Raw genomic sequence first — 14145 nt, 5'->3', positions numbered from 1 at the left:
GTGTGCAGAGACTGAAGTGGTTTCGGTGGTTTTCACCTGAGCTCACTGGGATGGTTCATCGAACACTTTTCATCAGCTGAGTATTAAAGAAACAAAAAGGTTTTGTGTACAACAGCGCTGTTTTTATTCAGTCACTCTCGTCACGTGAGAAAAGTTCATTTAACCCTCAAAATACAAGTGAAGCCACAGAACACGAAGCGTCGCTGCGACCGCAGACTCGACCAAAGTCCCGTCACAGTTTATCCAAAATGTATCTGAGAAAAGCACACTGCTGTTTTAATCACACACACACACACACACACACACACACACACACACACACACACACGGTACACGTTTCTGATGTTTTGTCAAATGTTAAATGTCTCAAATTTGATTTAAATTAATGACATAACTAAAAATGATTCAGCGTTCTCTATTTGAATTATAAACCAGGTGTTGAAAAAAGCTTTAATCCTTTAAAACCTGATTAAATTGATTTGAGATCTTTCAGAGACACGAGGAGAAGACAAGGAGACACTAAACAAGACATGGCCCCCAGAAAACAAGAAATTAGCAGGAAAAAATGCTACTTTTTTCTGTAACGTAATCTATATATAATAGTCACAGTTTTATTTTATTTTACTGATATTATCTTGTTTTTATTTTTGTCCATGGACCTCTGTATGAGCTTAGTCCTTAGTTATGAATTCAATTGAATTTTTCCCTTTTTGAAAAAATAAATAATTTTCAGGGCATTTTCACCCTTTATTCAGTTCTTGCAATTTGTGGTAATTTTTTCATTGCCCTTTCCACCAAGTTTTTGAAATAAATAAAAAAATTTCTTACATCTAAAAGGGTCAAACAGCTTCTGAATGTCGTGTGAACGCAGCACAAGAAAACTGACGTGGATCCCAAATAATGTGTGAAAAGTGAATTGAAGAATGTGATCTTTCCTTCGCCCATCAGTCACCTGACCTCACCTCCTCCTGCACACCTGTCTCTCATGAGCTCATCAGGACACACCTGCAGCTCACTGAGTCCCACAGTATAAAAGGATCACTGCCACTCTGCCAAGAGTCAAGCTTCAGCCAAATTCAGTGCAAAATTTAGTCCAAGTTTTAGAAAAGCGTTTACAGAAACTGACTGAGCTTGTTGTGTGAATCTTCTCAGTTGGGCAGCTGGTCACATGTTGGCACTGCTCAGTCTGAACAGCTCCCACAAAAACTAACAAGAGAAATCGATTCAGTGTTTTAAATGCTGCAGTGATCGAGTCCCGATGGATCAGTTTGATCTGATTTTGAACACAACTCCGACTGCGCGTGTCTGTGCTGACATGTAGCAGGACCAGAAACACAGTCGAAATCTGAGCTTTTCTTTAAAAAAACACAGGAAGGCAATGAGAAAATGAAGGAGACACAACCCAAAAATTATCAAGGACTTTGTAAAAAAAAAAATACAAGAAAATTACCTGAAAATTAGAAATAATAAAAGGAGAAAAAGAAAGAAATCAAACAAAAGCAAAATCTTAAATAAAAGTTGAAAAAAAAAGTTTTCTTTTGAAAACTTGAGAGAAAAGGCAGTAAACAACTTGGCAAGACATGTCCCACAAATTTTTTTTTTTAATTGTAAAAGGTAACAAGAAACAGACTTTATTTTTTAAAAAAGGGTGAAATAAAAAATAGCAAAAGATGAAAACTGTATTCATGATTATAACTATACTTTATTTGTTTCTGTTTTTTTTTTTTTGCTATTTTAAGTTAATTTTCTGGTAACTTTTTACAATTCCTTTTTCAAATTTTTGTGCCAAATCTTGTTAAGCTGCTAATTGCCTTCTTCTCCCCATGTTTTTTTTTTTTTTTTTCCCCAACTGTTCAATTTTCAAAGGCTTCAATAGTTTACTTGTGAAGGGTCTTTGAGCGCAGCACAAGAAAACTGATGTCGGTCCAGGTTTCAAAGGGGTAAAACATATATAATAAATGCAGTTTTTAAATAAGCAGCATATAACGACTTTTGTGTAGTGTGCCCCAGGGATCTATTATGGGTCCCCGATTATTTACTAAACACATGCTTGAAAAGATTCATCCATGCTTTATGTCATCTAAACCCACAAAGTATTTTATTCAGGATAGTTTTATATATAATCAAATAAACATTTATTTTATTATTATATTGTTTGTTTTTTAAAATTTTATTTACTTTTAGGATTTATTTTTACTGTGAAGCACTTTTGTTTTGAAAGGTGCGATATAAATAAAGTTTTGATCATCATTATAAATGAAGCACTTTCACGAAGACATTTCTGTGCAAATAAACAGTCACTTACAAACTGCAAAAACTACAGTTTTCACACGATTAGCATCAGTTCTCACTGAGGAAACTTTATGGCATTTATATGGCAAAAAAATGTTCTTTGACAGAGAAAATCTATCATCAGAATGGCACGAAAGCATACACGACCATGACAAAAACTGTGGATGAGTACATTTGGGAACACAAATGAGAGTTTGTGGTGAAAAGAAACCAATGTTGATTTTTGTGTAAGACATAAGAGGCATTTGGGCATTTAGGCATTTGGTCTAATCTCTGTGGTCAAAAACTTCTGGAAAAAAAGCACAACAAAGCTCGGAGGTCCTTTGACTCTCACACTTAACAAAAATGAGCTACATCAAGTCCAGGTTACAATTTTTAAACTGAAACTTTAAAAGTTCTTTATTTCCGTCCCTACATACTACAAAGTGCAGCTATTCTTAATATTGCTGAAGCTGAATGACGTAACGTGGAGGAAAACAAGACAAAAAGCTTTTTACAGTCAACAGAATCACATTTTCTATCTGTGCATAAAATGTGATCAGCACGGACTCGCTGACGACGAAAAAAGAACACGCATGTCAGGATGAGCGTGTGCTTTCCGGTTCTCTGACTCCAGTTTGTTGTGTTTGTGCTTTGCAAAGTTTTAAGCTCACTTATGTACGGAGAATATAACAAACTGTCAAGTAAAGTGGCAGGAAAGGCATCTGAAATACACAGAAGCTGCTCGCACAAATCACAGCCGCCGCTCCTGCTGAGTTAAAGGAACAGTCCGACATCCGGGAATCCGTGTTTGGTTGGAGTCTGCAGAGGCGATGAAATGATCTGAAACATGCGACTGTGGCGATGGTTTCCAGAGTGTTGCACTGTTCCTTTAAATTCTATGTACAGTTCATACAGCTGCTCCATCAGCAGCGATTCGTTAACGCTAACGATGCCGAACGACGCCGAGTCTGACGGAAACAGGACGAAAGGCCGGCTCGGCTCACGGAAACCACAGAGGCCTTTTTGAGATTTCCTGCTGTTTCCTCTGCAGGCGTCGACTCATCAGACCACCCGCACCGCGCTCATGTGGAGGCTAAAGGCCGTTAGCTCGTATGTAGGCGTTTCGTCTAATGACGGCAGGAAGCAGAGCCGACTCGGTGCAGGAAACATCCTGTTATCTACGCTCACAGCCACAGAGAGCAGAACCATGATGGAAATGTCACTGGTCTGTTAAATAAAGGACCGCTGCACTGAGTTTCAGCCTCATCTGCAGCCGCTCGATAATCATCAGCGCTCCATAAACCGCTGAAATCACGTTAATAATCAGCTTTCAGGTCGGCTCTCAGATTTTAAGTTGAATCATTTTTGGCTTCTACGTCAGCCAAAAACTTTAGGCAAACGCTGCTTATCTGATTCCACTGTGATGACACAGAGCTGGTTGAAAAACTGCAAAGTTTCATTTCAGAGTGTCTGAAACTGTCTGTCTGAGTCTCATTTTCTGACCGATGCAGAACCTGAACTACGTCTCAGCGCTTTTATGAATCTCCGGTATTGTAGAAACGGCTGAAATACACGCGGCTCGACGAGGATCAGAAGAATGAACTTTGTCTGTCCACACGTTTTAATCCTCTGATCCAGGATACTCAACTCGCTGGGGGGCACTTTTGCAAGATGGCAGGAGGCCGGGGGCCAGTCGCAGCAGCCCCATACATGTTTCTAGGACTTAAAGACGTTTCTTGGCTTTAGGACATATTTAGGATTTCAGGACTTTGTTGGATTTCAGAACATTTCACACTTTTTTAGGACATTTCTCTGAATTCAGGAAAACCTGCGGAGTATTCCTTTATTATTACAGCACTGCGGTGCTTCCTGGTGGCGGCAGTTAGATGGGTCTGAATATGGTTTTTGGGGCTACAAACACAATCCAGTTCAGGGCCAGGAGGAGCCCGGGGCCCTGGTATAAATAAAGTCGTCATTAGTGGGTCTCGTGGTTTTGTTCCTCTGGGCTCTGGTGTTCACACAGACGGAGGACAAGAGCCACCAGAGAAGAAGAGCTGTCCTCCGGGATGCAGAGCTACGAACGTTGGGAGGGGGAGTCTGCAGGGGTCCATCATCCTGCTGTTTCCACGTCTCTCGCTGCCGCTCGCGCTACATGATGCTGCACTTGCCCTTCAGCTTGTCGGCTCGTTTCTGTTTCCCCGAGCGCTTGCCGTCGATGCTCAGGCTCATGTCCCGCTTCTTCTCCAGCGACAGCAGCTCCTGGAACAGTTCCTTCACGTTGGAGTTCGTCTTGGCCGACGTCTCCATGAAAGCACACTTCCAGGCGGCGGCCTGAGCCTCGCCCTCCTTCGTCTCCACCTCGCGTTGCGCCGTCTCGTCGCTTTTGTTGCCCACGAGCATGATGGGAATGGACTCCACCGTGCCTTTGATGGCCAGGACCTGGAGGGACATGAGACCGAGTCAGTTAGGACTACAAGTCTGTTAAAGTCCTTTGTTGTTATTTTTATGCAGATGATACTCAGCTGTATTTCCCAGTCAAATGCATGCAGCGTCGACTCTCTCTTAAATTTACTGAGCACGAAAAATCCTAAATGACAAAGAGCGTCCACTAAACCAGGACACAAGTTTTTTATCTTTGTCCCAACAGTCAAGTCTGCATCCACAATAAATGACCCTGAGCTTCCAATATTAAACCCTTTAGAGACAGTTTGTCTCATTTTAGTCTCTTTTCTTCTTCCTGTTGTGATAACTGTGTGTGTGTTGATGCATGTGTCCTAAATGTAGTCCAGATTGTGTATTTGAGTGTAATCAGTGAATTTGCAGCTCAGCTCCTACAATAAGTCTAAAATACACTGTGGAAACTAAATAGTTACATTCAGACTGTTCAGGTCCAAAAATGCTCCATTGAAACCCATTCAAACTGACATTTTTGATCCCACAGCCATCAGAGCAGAAAAACAGGACTTGTATTATTTCTGGGTGTCATTCTGGGCTTTTGACTCTGAATTTGTCATTTTGACTATTTTCCACCTGAGGTCATTTTGACCATATTTGGCATATGGAGGAAATACATGCTATTTCCACTAGGTGACCTGTCACAGTCAATGTAGCTGCTGATCACTGACATATCCCAGACTGTCAGCAGCTACACTCACACACTGACATATCCCAGACTGTCAGCAGCTACACTCACACACTGAGGAGGAGGAGACTCAACATTATTCATATTATTCATCTAAAAACATGGTGGCATCATGACAAAAACCTGACATTTAAAGGGTTAAAATTCTGAAAATTAAATGAATATATAATATTTATGATTATGACTGATGATGGTTAGAAAAATAAACTCAATGAAAGTAGAGAATCATATCAATGTATAATATTTCTCAAAGCTTGATTGTGAAAAGCATATTTTGTGTGCAGAGTGATACGAGTGTGTGTGATATTAAAGCGGGCCCTAAGGGGTTAATCACACCTCTGTTTTATTTGCGAGGCTCTTTGGTCAAACGCTTTTATTTTAAATGTGCTCTATAAACAAATGTGAGACAAAACCGTTTTGGAACATTGTGAAGAAAAGTTGCAGCTGGCCAAATGCGTCCGCGCAAACTTTTAGGAAACGTAAAGTTTGAGCGGGAGAAGCTGCTGCAGTAACTGTGACGGCGGGTCATGTGACCTGCTGGTAGATGGGTTTGAGCTCCTCCAGCGACTGGCGGCTGGTGATGGAGAACACCAGGATGAAGGCGTGGCCTTTGGAGATGGAGAGGCGCTGCATGGCGGGAAACTGGTGACTTCCTGTTGTGTCGGTGATCTGCAGCGTGCAGACGCTCTTATCACAGCTGATCACCTGCCGAGAGAACAAAACTGATCAATAATTCAACTGACTCAAATCTAAATGTCTCACCGCCTGTTTAACCCTTTGAACTCTGCTTCAGAGAGGGACCTGTTGGTATTTTTGCTTCTGGTGAGTATCTTCAAATGCTTCGTATTTCTTATCTGTGAATCCTGAGCTAGAAGGTTATGTAAGTCAATAAACCATAATAATTCATTAAAGTATTGAAATTGTGTCAAGAATAAAAATGTACAGAAATCTGACTTTTTATAACAAAATAAAATAACAAAACATACTGCTGCAAGTAGAAAGTGCTGAAAAATGATTTTAAAATATGGCATTTTTCCTTTATTTTTTCCACATAATTTTCTTTGCTTTTTTCCATGTTGTGCTAATTTTTTTTTGCTATTTATGGAACGCTTTTTGCCAAGTTTTTTATTATGGTTTTCTCAGTGTTTTTTAAACAAAAATCACATCATTTTTCTCAGATTTCAGAGGTTTAAAATGCTGGTGAAAGGCGTCAGTAGACAAAGACGTCCTTCCAGGTGTTAAAGGGTTAATGAACAAAGCAGTCATGTCCCACCTGTCTGTATGTGTCCTCCACGGTGGGGATGTAGGTGTCTCTGAAGGTGCCTTTGACAAACCGAAGGACCAGCGAGCTCTTCCCCACTCCGCCGGCGCCGAACACCACCACGCGGTAGTCGTTACTCTGCTCGGGCATTCTGGGAGCTGGAGTCCGCCTGCTGCTGTGGACAGATGAGCTGTACGCTGAAGAAGAAGAAAAGAAAAGATTCAATTTAAGAAGTGAATGTGAAGTCAATGGACACAATATACAGGTGCAAAATGTTTTTTATAATCTGACTCCAAAAGGTAGATTTTAGAGTGTCGTATATTCATTAAACATAAACGTAAATTAAAATATTCTGTAAATCACTTTTTGGATGATCTTAGAAATATTCTAATAATTTGAGATTCTGGATTTCTGATTCTCATGAGCTATAAGACATAAAACATCAAAATTAAAACAAAAAAAGGCTTGAAATATTTTGATTTACGTGTAATGAATATACAAGATATGAAAGTTTACCTTTTTGAATAAAATTACTAAGAAAAGTGAACGTTTTCACGATAGTCTAACGTTTTGAGATGCAGCTGTTCTTCTCTGACCTCCACTTTAGTTTCAGCACAAACGGCTGTATTATCTGCACAAAGCTAAATTCTGTGTATTCTGCTCTAATAAAAGTAAGAAAAGCTAAATATGTGAGTATGACGGTGTGTGCGTTTGCAGACAGGAAGTGATGAATAAACGCTGCTGTGAGTGAAACGTGTGATGAGCGTCTCGTCCCCTCTGAACGCTCTCTGAGTGCATTCACAGATAACGTGACGAACGGGAATGAATTCAAAAGAGACAGTCAAAGCCCCGGGGAGTTTCCCAGCATGCTGTGCTGTATTCCCCCGCAGAGTGACTCATGAGCATTGATTAGAGCTTTGCATCAGGATGAAGAGGCGAGCGGCGAAAAACCAGAGACCACCGAGCAGATTCAGCACGAGGCTTCAGTATCGAGAGTTTCTACTTTGATTTATACATTCACACTCTGATGTATAATCTTATACTCATATTCCATATATATACTATTCCTCATTAATCACTGTTCAACAAAAGTTTTGCCTAAAACATCACCACAAACACCGCACACACACACACACACACACACACACACACACACACACACACACACACACGTGCTAGATATTACAGGATTTGTTATAACACACAAAAGCAATCTGTATAGACAAACTAAATTAAAGGGTCACAGTCACTTCTTACCACCAAAGTCTGATCAGTTCATTGTTCAGTCCAAGTGGACATTTGTGCCAAATTTGAGGAAACTTCCTCAGGATGCTCTTAAGATATTTTATTGATGAGAATGTGATGAATGCATGTACACAGCAGCCTCAACCTTCAACCAAAACAAAAAAAAGTGATCAGTTCATTATTGAGTCCGAGTGGACGTTTGTGCCAAATCTAAAGAAATTCCCCCGAGGTGTTCTTCAGATATTGCGTTCAGAAGAATCAGACAGACAAAAGGTCAATGTTATGTTGACCTTTGATTATCAAATTCTAATCAGTTCATTGTTGCATACAAATGGATGTTTTTGCCAAATTTGAAGAAACATCCTTAATTGATCTTGAGATATTCTATTTACAAGAATGAGATGGATGCATGGACACAGTGACCTACAACCACCAAATTCCAGCCAGTTCTTCACTCAGTCTTAGTTGACGTTTGTGCCAAATTTGAAGAAACTCCCTCAAGAGACATTGCCTTCTTCCTAAAACATTGCGTTCACAGGAATGACAAACACCAAGTCACGGTGAGCTTGACCTTTGACCACCAAATTCTCATCACTTCATTGTTGCAAAGTGGTTGTTGTGCCAAATCTGAGGGAACTTCCTCAAGAGCTTCTTGACATATTACATTCACCAGAAAGAGACAGATGGATGGATGGACAACCCAAACAAAAAATGCCTTCGGCCTCAGCTATCACTGACACAGGTTTTCTTTTTCTTTCGTTGATGAGCAAAAGATCGAATAACACAAAATGAATCCAAATCTCTCTCTTCATTTTTGGTTGCTTAAGTCACTTATTAAGAAAAAAAAGTCAAAGCAAACCCGATGTCCGTTCCTCCAGAATCTGAGATTGTCCGTGTTTTATACGGCAGTAAACTCGCTAACGCAGAGACCAAAGAGAATCGGTCTTTCGCTCTGATGAATCTCCTCTGATAATCGCTCTGACGGCCGACAGCCTCCTGCAGCTCAGCTGAGCGCATCACACCATCCGCTCCTTCCTCCCACTGCTTCCTGCCGTCAGAGCCAAACCGACCGTCCAAAAACTGCGTTCCCAGTGCTGGAGGGAGCACTCACCACATAAATGGACTAATACTTCACTGCCATGATGCTCGGCAGTCGGCCTTCATCGCCACCAGCTCTCTGGTGTCAGTCTGTTGTTTTCGGGGCCTTAAACTGCACTTAGTAAACTGCACAGCTATGACTCAGCAAATCAGTGTCAACCTTTTTGCATGAATAACCTTCATTTTCGCACTCTTAATTTGCGCAGTGTGAGGGTTAATGGAAACCCGCACATTGAATAGTTCACTTCTCGAACTATTCAATGTGCGGGTTTCCATTAACCCTCACACTGCGCAAATTAAGAGTGCGAAAATGAAAGATGTAAATTTCAGAAAAAAAAAACTTGCATTTATCACAAAGAGGTCACGTGATGTTGTGAGGTCACATGATGCTCTGAGGTCACGTGATGCTTTTCTTTCTTTTTTTTGTGTGCTACATTTCCGGTAATATTTTTTGTAACATATAATTTATTCTCATGTTTTGAAATAAATCAAGCCAATTTGCAAAAAACAGTTAAGCTGAACTTTGTAAAAACACCTGCAGCTGTCAGTGCAGGGGAGGAGCCCGTATGACGAGAGCGGAAACACTTCCCAGGACCTAAAGCGAGTCCGGCCGCCTTTAACTTCTCTTTACTGTCGACGCTTTTCTCTAACGCACAAACATCAGAAAACAACGTTTCTCAGGTTCAACTCCAGATCTGCTGCTGCTCAGCACACACACGGACGTCAGCACTGCTTATCTCAACCACCAATTCAGACCAATGACTAATCAGCAGCTCGTTAATCACACACTCACACACACACTCACACACACACTCTCTCACACACACACACACACACACACTCACACACACTCACACACACACTCACACTCTCTCACACACACACACACACACACACACACACACACACTCACACACATACTCACACACACACTCACACTCTCACACACACACACACACACACACTCACACTCTCACACACACATTCACACACACACTCACACACACATTCACACACACACTCACTCTCACACACACACACACTCTCACACACATTCACACACACACACACTCTCACACACACATTCACACACACACTCACTCTCACACACACACACACACACACACACACACACACACACACTCACACTCTCACACACACATTCACACACACACTCTCTCTCACACACACACACACACACTCACACTCACACACACACAGCATCCATTGTGTTTCTGATGTAACCATGGGAGCATCTGAATGTACTCTGTGTGTGTGTGTGTGTGTGTGTGTGTGTGTGCTCGGACAGACAGCAGAGATTTATACTCTCGGAGAGCAGCGCAAACATGTCATCATCAGCAGGGCAGTTGTCATGGTTACCCGGCTGCCCACATCATCTGACATCACTTCCTGTGCGGAGGCGGGTGGCAGGGAAAACACCTGCGCGTGAAGCAGTGCACCAACGATAACTGTAACTGTGATTATTAACTTGATTGATTGGTTTGTGTGTATTCACAGAGCTGTCTGTCAGCCAGGCAGCATTAACTCTGCTGAGAGAATTTCAGGGTTAAATAAATCTGTGACTGTTACTGCTTTTAGTTTTCGTTTGTGTCTAAACTGACGATGCTCTGAATTCTTCTTGTGTTGCTGTCGACGTTGTTTGTCCTGTGAACCTGAACATGAGTGTTGTCCCTCACTGTCTTTTCTGACGGTTTAAATAAGATCGATAAAATGAAATGGAAACGAATGAGTTGTACTGTGTACAGTATCACAGTATTACTACAAACTCACACACAACCCACGCAGTGCAATCCAAGTCTCATATTTCACAAACACGACTCTTTGCTAAAACATTAGGATTTAAAACCAAACCGGATGAATGAAATACATTCAGCTGCTCTGCCTCCGGCCGACTGCTGCTTTCAAACAGAGAAGTGACCGACGACAGGATTCAAAGTACGGAGGGCGAGCTGAACCAGCACGGTCCCACCTGCCTTCGGGTCAGAGCTTTGCTTTGTAGTCACAACTGGGTCATTTTATTCATTCACTGTCTCACTGAAGACAGAACTCGATCCTTCAGTGAAAAGTTGTATTTTTGCAGAAAAGATATCGAGAAGCAGCAGTTTCTGCAGAGTGAGCAGTCCAGAGAAAACAGCCGCTTCCTTACAGAATTTTCACGTCTGCTGCTTCAATCTCATCGACACCAACAAATAATTAATATTATTATTAGTAGTAGTAGTATTAATCCTCATAAATGATAATAAAATATCACGGGGGGGGGGGTGTTACTCTCTGGTTGCAACTTAATAGGGGTGATGCAAAAAATCAATACAGTATAGTTTTGCAATATCTTTCCAACACAGACTCCAAATATTGATAAATTATTAATATTGCAAATAAAAATTAAACTTTTGGGAGCCTGCTAGAATAATAAATTCACTTGCTTTTCCATTCCACTATTTTGCTACAATGAAAATGGTTGAAGTGAGATAAAGACTGAAAATCTTCAACAGTTCAAACTGATGTTTACAAAGTTTTTTGGTTTTTTTTAGGACAGAATTTTCAGTTTAAAAATGACAACAAATATATCACAACTGATTACCACAAAACCCAGCATGACGCAACACATTTAAAATCACACTGTTTCATGACGGAAGTTTGGCGATTGCATCGTGTCGTGGTGACTCAGCGCTGCAGATACAGCATGGTGATAAATTTAGGCTCTTATGTCATTAATGTGATGCCACGATAAGCTCATGGACAGACATGTGACCCAAAAAAAGTGCAGAAAATCACCAAAATACATGCATATTTGTTTTTCCTATCACAGGTTTTTAAACAAATTATATTGATTATAAATGAAGTTTTCAAAGATTTTTAAAAATAATTAATAATTAATTAAAAATAATTCTTGCCCCCATTTTAAAATTAATTTTCAGGTAATTTTCTTCCTCACCTTTTACTTTTTTTCTCGCCATTTGAGAGACATTTCTTGTGAAGTTGGCCGATGCTTTTTCCCCCATGTTTTAGAAAAATCAGACCACTATGCTCTCGTTTGAAAGGGTTAAAAATGCATGAGGGTACTTTTTGATAGAGCATTGTACCGTGACTGTACTTTATCTTGTGATGGAGTAAATTTGTTATGGTTATTTTTGGTCTACTTTTACAGTACAGGGTGTGAATATTTCTACCACCGCTGCCGCTAATACTCTGATAATAATATTATAATACAACAAAATACTGTAACATGTACTTCATCTTTGTGGTGCTCCTGTGATATTTCTGTGCTGAGTCCTGACAGACTGACACTGACAGACTCTCGTGCTCTGTGTCGTCACAACACACAACATACTTATACAACACGCGCGCACACGCACACACGCACGCACTCAGCTGACCTGCTGCTTTGTTCTCAGTCTGAGTCGTTACCTCCTCTCATCATGCTAATCACTCTGACTCCCGTCCATACAGACGTGGGCTCGGGCACGCGCACGGCCGGGCACGCGCACCCGGTAGTTTGGATGAACGTGCACAATCACGCACACACACACACACACACACACACACATGCACGGTGATGAAATCAAATCCCCGGCAGCAGCGACCCTGCTGATGGAATCAGCCCCAGCGCGGAGCCCCGCCGCCGGGCTGCTGTTCGCCCGCTCCCCGCGGACGGTGCGTGAGAGTCGGTGTGATGTCTGCGGACTCACCGTGTCGCCTCCGGCGGCTCCTCGGTCTCTCCGTGTGCGGGGTTTGTCTACTCCGGAGCGGCTGTGAGCATCCTGAACCCTCCGCTCTCTGACTCACAGCATCACCATCATCATCATCATCATCATCATCATCATCATCACCATCATCATCACCATCAGACCTGCTGCTGATCAGCACACATCAGCCTTCCTCTCCCCCCTCCTCTTCCTCCTCCCTCCATCACCATCACCTCCTTTCTCCGCTCCGCCAGCAAAAAAATGAAACAACACTTCCGATCATATTTTTTTCTCTTCATTTTCAGAATAAAAGCCTGATTTTATATATATATATCCGGCATAAAATCCGAACAACTTCAACAAGCAGTCATTAAAATAAAATATATTTTTCCTGCTACGTAAGAGAACAGGTTGGACTGTAACAGATGTAGATGTTACTGTCATGTGACATTTTGAAATAAAAAAACATCCTGGTAAAATAAAAGAATTAAAAAAAGGCTTTTTAATTTTATTTTGAAGGCTCCGAGCGGAAGTCTTTTTTGCAGTTCGCACCTTGACATCTCATCATCTTCATCATCACCATCATCATCTTCATCATCATCATCATCATCCTCCAAAGTACTCAAGTTAATACTCACCACACCTCCACCTCCATCAGCGTCACTCACACGTCATCAGCAGAAAACAGAGAACCGTGTGGAAAAATGTCACAGATGCCTTCAGATGACAACAGATACACTCTTTTAAATTAATTTTAATGATTTTAAATATGTTTAAATTTACTGTTAATTAATGACATGACATTTCATATTTTTTGACACGTTAATTTCTTCAAATGTAAAAGGAAAAATATAAATTTGTTATTCAGCATATTAATTAAATGTTATAATATAGTACAACTTCCACCTGTTACAAAGAACTGCAGATCGTTTATTATTTATAGAATGTTTTTTTAAGTAGGTTGACAGAAAATGGTGTTTTCTTGATATTTCAAGGAAAAAAAAATGATGATTGTATTTATTATTTTTCTCTTTTTTATTGTCTTAACATTATACAAAACACAGCAACATTTTAAAAACAACAACAACAACAACAACAACAACAGCAACAACAAAAACCCAGTAGCATTTTGTTAAACAGAACAACATTTCACAAAATGTTTCAATGACAAAGAAAAAAACAAGAGACTATTTACAGGCTGTAGATTCTATAGCTGTGAATACAATCTCATCATAAATGAATATTTATTTATGCATAAACTATTATAATATCACCTGTTGATGCATTTTATCAGAATGAGCTCAGAGTTCAGTGAAACACTGAAGGAAAGACTTTAATCCAGCAGGACGAGCAGCTGTGGCGCTTTTCCACGTTTTCTGTAAATTAGGAAGTTGATCGACCTTTTTTTCCCTGTTAAA

At 40.7% G+C, this 14145-nt stretch overlaps 1 protein-coding gene across 1 annotated transcript; it reads right to left on the bottom strand.

Annotated features, from left to right (window-relative positions):
* Positions 1–1709: 1709 nt before the first annotated feature.
* Positions 1710–12968, bottom strand: diras1a (DIRAS family, GTP-binding RAS-like 1a). The gene is made up of 4 exons (XM_042482750.2): positions 12731–12968; positions 6690–6874; positions 5951–6121; positions 1710–4713 (listed from the first exon to the last, which is right to left on the bottom strand). The coding sequence occupies exons 2-4, from the start codon at positions 6825–6827 to the stop codon at positions 4423–4425; spliced, it is 600 nt and encodes a 199-aa protein (XP_042338684.2). The 5' UTR covers positions 6828–6874; positions 12731–12968; the 3' UTR covers positions 1710–4422.
* Positions 12969–14145: the final 1177 nt, after the last annotated feature.

Source organism: Plectropomus leopardus, chromosome 5, assembly GCF_026936395.1.
Source record: "Plectropomus leopardus strain MGB_pleo_1.0 chromosome 5, ASM2693639v1, whole genome shotgun sequence".
NCBI classification, from domain to species: Eukaryota; Metazoa; Chordata; class Actinopteri; order Perciformes; family Serranidae; genus Plectropomus; species Plectropomus leopardus.
The sequence above is the reverse complement of the archived record's forward strand: the minus strand, read 5'-3'. Positions and strand labels throughout refer to the sequence as shown.

Excerpts from the sequence above, each read along its gene's own strand:
- diras1a (XM_042482750.2), bottom strand. The coding sequence starts at position 6,827 with ATGCCCGAGCAGAGTAACGACTACCGCGTGGTGGTGTTCGGCGCCGGC. Across the intron at positions 6,122-6,689 it reads TGGAGGACACATACAGACAG|GTGATCAGCTGTGATAAGAG; the intron begins GTGGGACATGAC and ends TTCTCTCGGCAG. Across the intron at positions 4,714-5,950 it reads TCAAACCCATCTACCAGCAG|GTCCTGGCCATCAAAGGCAC; the intron begins GTCACATGACCC and ends ATGTCCCTCCAG.